The sequence below is a fragment of the Triticum aestivum genome, chromosome 7A (genome assembly GCF_018294505.1).
Source record: "Triticum aestivum cultivar Chinese Spring chromosome 7A, IWGSC CS RefSeq v2.1, whole genome shotgun sequence".
Classification (NCBI taxonomy): domain Eukaryota; kingdom Viridiplantae; phylum Streptophyta; class Magnoliopsida; order Poales; family Poaceae; genus Triticum; species Triticum aestivum.
Window position 1 is genome coordinate 699,209,280 of NC_057812.1, and position 5,780 is coordinate 699,215,059.

At 48.5% G+C, this 5,780-nt stretch overlaps 1 protein-coding gene across 1 annotated transcript; it reads right to left on the reverse strand.

The window, feature by feature from the left end:
• Window positions 1–2,697: 2,697 nt before the first annotated feature.
• On the reverse strand, window positions 2,698–4,761 carry LOC123154963 (serine carboxypeptidase-like 34). Its single transcript, XM_044573553.1, has 4 exons — window positions 4,419–4,761; window positions 4,187–4,294; window positions 3,987–4,082; window positions 2,698–3,879 (listed from the first exon to the last, which is right to left on the reverse strand). The coding sequence occupies exons 1-4, from the start codon at window positions 4,753–4,755 to the stop codon at window positions 2,897–2,899; spliced, it is 1,524 nt and encodes a 507-aa protein (XP_044429488.1). The 5' UTR covers window positions 4,756–4,761; the 3' UTR covers window positions 2,698–2,896.
• Window positions 4,762–5,780: the final 1,019 nt, after the last annotated feature.

Consider the following 5,780-nt stretch of genomic DNA (forward strand, 5'->3'; position numbering starts at 1 on the left):
CAGCCGACCGCCGCAGCGCTGCGCTCCCGCTGACCGCGCCGCCGTGCGCCGCCGACCGCCGCGGCGCTGCGCTCCCATTGACCGCCGCCGCCGACCGCCGCGGCGCTGCGCTCCCGCTGACCGCCGCCGCCGCCTGCGTCGCCACAGCCGCCGCCAAAGATAGCTAGGGTTCGGGCACGGGTCGAAGAAAGGGGATCGAAAGGGAACGAGGGGCTGGGGTCGGGTCTTTAGGTGACTGGAGTGAGAGATGGGCCACGTGGGCAACGACTAGTCAAACCCGGGCTGAGTCAGTAGCGAAACCGCGTCGGGTCTGCGGAGGGACGATTTTTGTCTGGTATGGAGAGTTCACGGTGCAACATGTCCGGTTTTAGTGTTGAGGGACCGAAAGTGATCGGACTGAAGAACTGAGGGACGAAAAATGAACTTTTCTCGCCACAATATGATCCCATAATTCTAATTTTGGAACGAGACCTACAAAATTATGAATATGATGGGAGTTGTATATATGGTCATAGATCGTGAGGGGGACGCTCAATGCGGTTTGTGGATCGATTTGGGATCCTTTTTCTGTTTGACAAGGAAAGGAAAGGAGAGATCGATTGGGCTAAGATGTCGTCTGTTTGGGCCTGTAGGCGGTAGTAGCCCACTCCAGTCTACCGAACCAGCCCAAGTCTCTTTCTCCCTCACGTACCCCTTCGATCGCTAAAAAGGAAACAGAGAAGAGCGCCACTGCTTTCTGAATTCTGAAACAGGGAAGAGCGCTGCCGCAGCCCGCAGATCGGCAGATGTGTAGGTGGGGGGCGATTCTCCGCCGCCGGCGACCCGGGGCGGCCGCCCCAGCTCGCCCCCATGGTGGGTCCGCCACTGTATGTAGTGTTCCCTTTCAGTCTCCTATCAGTGACGAGACTTAAGAGGATGGCCCTCTGTTTCCTGCTTATTTTTGGTCCTTGCCCTATTGTCGTCTTGATGTAGCTTTTCTCTGATGTATGTGATTGCCTGATGTAATCCCTTGATCTTATATTCTTCACTCCTCTTAATGAAATGAAAACAACAATGCTGCCTTTCATCCAAATACACCATGAACCACCACCTGGTCACATCGTCCGGCCAATAGAAGTAATGATAAATTTGCATGGGTGCTCAAGGCAGATTTCGAGAAGTGTCGATGTTCAGAGGTGATGGACTTGGGTGACCAACTACTCCTCACCAAATTCACTCGGGAGCACCACCAAGATCGTTGGTAGATCACTGCGATGACCACATGATTCAAGGAGGGAACTACTCCTCTGTCACAAAATATAAGATTATTTTTGACACTATAATGTTGGGTGTCCATTCGGGTCTGGGTCAGACTGTACATGTAGGTGCGTCGCCAAAAACATTCAGATTGGATTAGAACCCAAGATTTTGGGTAACAGAAAGGTGTGATAGCTCCTGGGTACCTAGGCACCCTCTATGAACAGTAAATTCAAAAGAACAGAAAGAAAATCAAAAAATCTGAAACTTTGCAACATCAAAGATGGTCAAACTTTATAGGTTCTTGCAAGTTTTCATGCCAAAATATCATGTAGAGAAAGGTGTACAAACGAATTTCAGATTTCAATGCTAAAAGTGCTCAAAACTTCAAGCACTGAAATCTTTTTCATGTGTAGAGCTCCTCGAATGGTTTTTTTTGCATGAAAACTTGCAAGCATCTACAAAGTTCGATCATCTTTGATGTCGCAAAGTTTTAGATTTTTTTGATTTTACTGCTCATAGTGGGTGCATAAGCACCCGGGAGCTAAAAACCACTCTCTTTTGAGTAATGAACAAATTTCTTTATATACAACCATTTTTAAGATTGAGTGATAAACAAAATTTCTTGGTATACGATTACTTTTTTTCTCAGAATCAGGGTTAAAAACCCCGCCCTGTGCAATACGCATCGATATACCGTTTACCAGAATATCACCATACATTGTATGCAGATTTCTCTTTGGTAATGGAGCGTGTTAATCCATATAAAAGTCACCAATAAAATAATTAATATACTTAAACTAATTTATATTCCTGTGTGGAGTTCTCTCTGCTAGTGGAGATTCTTAAGCCATATAAAAGTCATCAACAAAATAATTAATACACTCTTACTGAAAAAATATTATTAATCACTCCAATCAATATTACTTGTCGTTTGAGCAACAAGTGATATAGATCAGAGGGAGTACTTGGAAATGCGTTACAAATGTATACACTTTTTTTTGTAGCGAACTAAATCAACTTTTTAAGTGACAACTCTTGCGTGGAATGAGAGTAAGTTCTAGCTATGCTTATGGAATAATATGAAAACTTTGCGCTCACCTTCCTACACTGTGTTAATGGACTAGCGAAAAGAAGTATTTATATCAGTATTTGCAAGGATTTAATAATTATTATTATCATTATAGCATTTTGTAGTTGCGTATATACTCATTTTAAACAACTTTAGGATTAAGAGATGTGCAATTTTGTTGCAGCTGCACCTTTTGAAACTACATTTGCACGTAAAAAAAATTCTAGCGCAACTCTAGGTTTGAAGTATGCGATTGGATAGTTATGGCATTTCGAAACCTGAAATTGTACAGTTTTTTTAAAAATTTTAGGCTTTGGCCGAATTGCACGCAACTAGTTAAGCACATTGAAACGCAAGATCAAACAAAACGCAAGATCAAACGCAAGAACTAACCAAGGAGATCACATGTCCTATTAATTAAGTGGGAAAAGCTCAACAGGTAATGAGCTCTTTTTGGAGAGAGAAAAAAACTCGAACTAATTTTCAGCTCACAAGTTTTGAGCTCTAATCTGAACTAGGAATCGAACCTAGCTAACTGATAAATCAAACGATCTCTAAGCACGCAGTGGGTGCTAATGAACGAACTAACTAAGCGACGATGGCCTTGGCGGAGAGCTCCTCGCCGGTGAGGAAGTGCGCGAAGACCTGCCTGGCCTGCACCGGCGTGATCATGGGCACCATGTGTCCGGCGCCGCGCACGGTGACGAAGGTGAGCCCGTCGTAGACCACCGTGTACCCGCCCACCTGGTCGCTGGTGAACCACTCCCTCCACCCCTTCTTCGTCGCGAGCCCGAGCTTCTTCAGCGCGAGCCGCGTCGAGGTCACCGGCACGCGGTCGTCGGTGTCGCCGCTGAAGACCCACACCCGGATACCGTCCTTCACCAGCTTGCCGATGGCCGGCAGGGTCGACGCCGGCGCGTCCGTCCAGTTGGTCAGCGCGTCGCTGCACGGCTCCCAGCGGTACGGGATTGCGCCGGAGACGTTGGCGTGCAGCGCCTTCTGCACGTCGGCGCGGTTCAGGTAGTCGAGGATGTGGTAGTCCCCGCAGGGGTCGTAGGCGTTGTAGTAGGGCCTGCCGCCGCGGTGCAGCTTCCCCAGCGGCGTGCCGGTGCCGGCGAGCTTGGAGCGGCGGCGGGGGGAGGAGTTGGTGGAGTTGACCATGGATTTGGTGCAGGCGGGGGTGTAGAGGCTGTAAAGGTCGATGTCGTTCATGGCGTTGAAGAAGTCGTTCCATGCGTTGTCGCAGGCGTCGCTCTCCATGCCGTCGTCGGGGAACTTGCAGTTGTTCTTGACGGCGGTGTAGATCCCATCCGAGACCACCGCGTGGTCCCAGGCGTAGTCGACCAGGCCGCGGTCGTCGGAGCTGGCGTCGATGGCGGCGTTGCCGATCAGGATCCCCTTGAGGTTGACCTTGTGAGCCCGCGACGCCTTCTTGTTCATGTGGACGATCTTCTCGGCGAGCTGGGGGACGTAGTGCCCGGCGTAGCTCTCGCCGGCGATGTACAGGTCGTGGCCCTTGAACTGAGGGAACTTGTCCAGCCAGTTCACGAGGAAAGAGTATGCGTCATGGGCTGTCACAAAGCAAGATGAGATCCGATTAATTGTCATACCTCTTAATGCCATGAAAGGAATGATGATTAATTAGATCTATAACTAATTGGCAATTATCTTGGCCTACCAGTGAGGTTGTCGCCAAAATGGCCGAGATCGGCGGTGGTGTTGGTGTAGGAGAAGCCCACGCCGGCAGGGGACTCCAAGAACAGCATGTTTGCCTCTGTTCAACAGTCATCAAAGAGAACAATGGTGCACGATTAATCAATCGGAATGAACAATTATTACTACATGATTTGCTTGGTAATAGATGTAACTAGTGCGTACCTTTGTTCCATGAGTGGGGATTCAAGGCAATCTCGGGCTTTCCCTTCTGGATCAAGAAGGGGCCAAGCTCCATCATAGCTCCATACCCCACGGACGAGCATCCAGGCCCTGAGATTATCCAATATTAGTTTCATCTCATGCATGGAACTCAATGGAATGAAATGGATCGAGTAACTAAGTGTACACTGATTAGCTAGATCGCATCTACTAAACAAAGTAATATTTAATCTACCTCCGTTGAGCCAGAGGACGAGGGGCTTCTTGGCGACGTCGTGGGTGGCCTCGAAGAGCCAGTAGAAGAGGGCGCGGCCGTGGGTCTCGTTCACCGTGACGTAGCCGGAGTAGTGCCGGAAGCCCACCTGCTCCGTCTGCCCCGGCAGCATCTCCACCCGGTCCGCCTCCTGCACCTCGAAGATCTTCTCGAACCCGGGGTGGTGGTGCCTCGCGGCCACCACCGCGACGGCGGCGGCGAGGAGGAGCACGCGCAGCAAGCTGCTCGACGGCGAAGTGGCCATGGCTGCAGGCGCGCGGCTGCTTGGGTTACTGGTGTCGACTGGGTTGGTGTCCATGCACAGTGTATGGGCGCCCATATATATGCGCCCGGCCGAGATCGATCAGCTGGCTGCTGGCGATCGTGGAGGAGATTTGTTGCTGGTTTCTTGGAGGTGGGTGGGTGGGATAGGGTTTGTTTCTGGTTTTCCGACGCGGATAGGGCTTGTTTGTTGGAGACGAGTGCTACAGATTTGCGTGCGTTTGTTACAAAAGACGGAGAAGGGTTTTGTTTTGGACTTTGGAGAAGGGGAGAGAGGGGGCGGGAGAGTGAGGAAAATATGAACTCCTCCCTGTTTGTTTTTACTCCTTGTGAACTCCTTTCTGGTGAATAGATTTAGTCATCCTGCCATGTCGACCCTAAACCCACGAAGGTCATCAGGCGCGCTCTAGCATCAGCAACGGCTCTAGGGTTTTTCAAAAAGCATGGGACGACCGTGAGGTACGAGTGAATGCGCTCTTACCATCGTCGTGTTGCATTTTGGGCAAAACACAACATGGCGTCAAAGGCTTGGTACGTCCAGGTGCATCTATCTAACTTTATAACTTTACAAATAGAGTTTTATCATTTATACCACTAGTCGTGTCCCGCTAGTCGGTTTTGCCACTAGGAGTTTGCACTGCTGAAAAATGTCGTCGCTCTGTTAGGCACATGCTAAAAAATGCCACTAGACACCAATATTGTAACCTCAAAACCTGTTTAGCATGTTATCTTTACCTAATAATAAAGTAAATTGGGTTTATTTCGTCCGTCATGGCATTTTTTAGGAAAGTCCCTCTATTTCAGAGAATTCAACCCGCGGTCCTGTTTTAAGTTAAAACAAATCATTATTTTCGTATTTTACACAAAAGTCTCTGTCTTTTCTTGAAATCAACCCGCCGTCCGGATTTAAGTCACACCCGAATCATTATTTTATATTTTTGAAAACCCCCCCTGATGTTTTAGGTAATTCATCCACGGATCATATTTAAGTCAAACAAATGCTTTTTAAAATCATCCATATCTTTTAAACCGTAACTCCGATTTAAACATGTTATATATGAA

Excerpts from the sequence above, each read along its gene's own strand:
- LOC123154963 (XM_044573553.1), bottom strand. The coding sequence starts at position 4,755 with ATGGACACCAACCCAGTCGACACCAGTAACCCAAGCAGCCGCGCGCCT. Across the intron at positions 4,295-4,418 it reads CGTCCTCTGGCTCAACGGAG|GGCCTGGATGCTCGTCCGTG; the intron begins GTAGATTAAATA and ends GGATAATCTCAG. Across the intron at positions 3,880-3,986 it reads TTTTGGCGACAACCTCACTG|CCCATGACGCATACTCTTTC; the intron begins GTAGGCCAAGAT and ends GCTTTGTGACAG.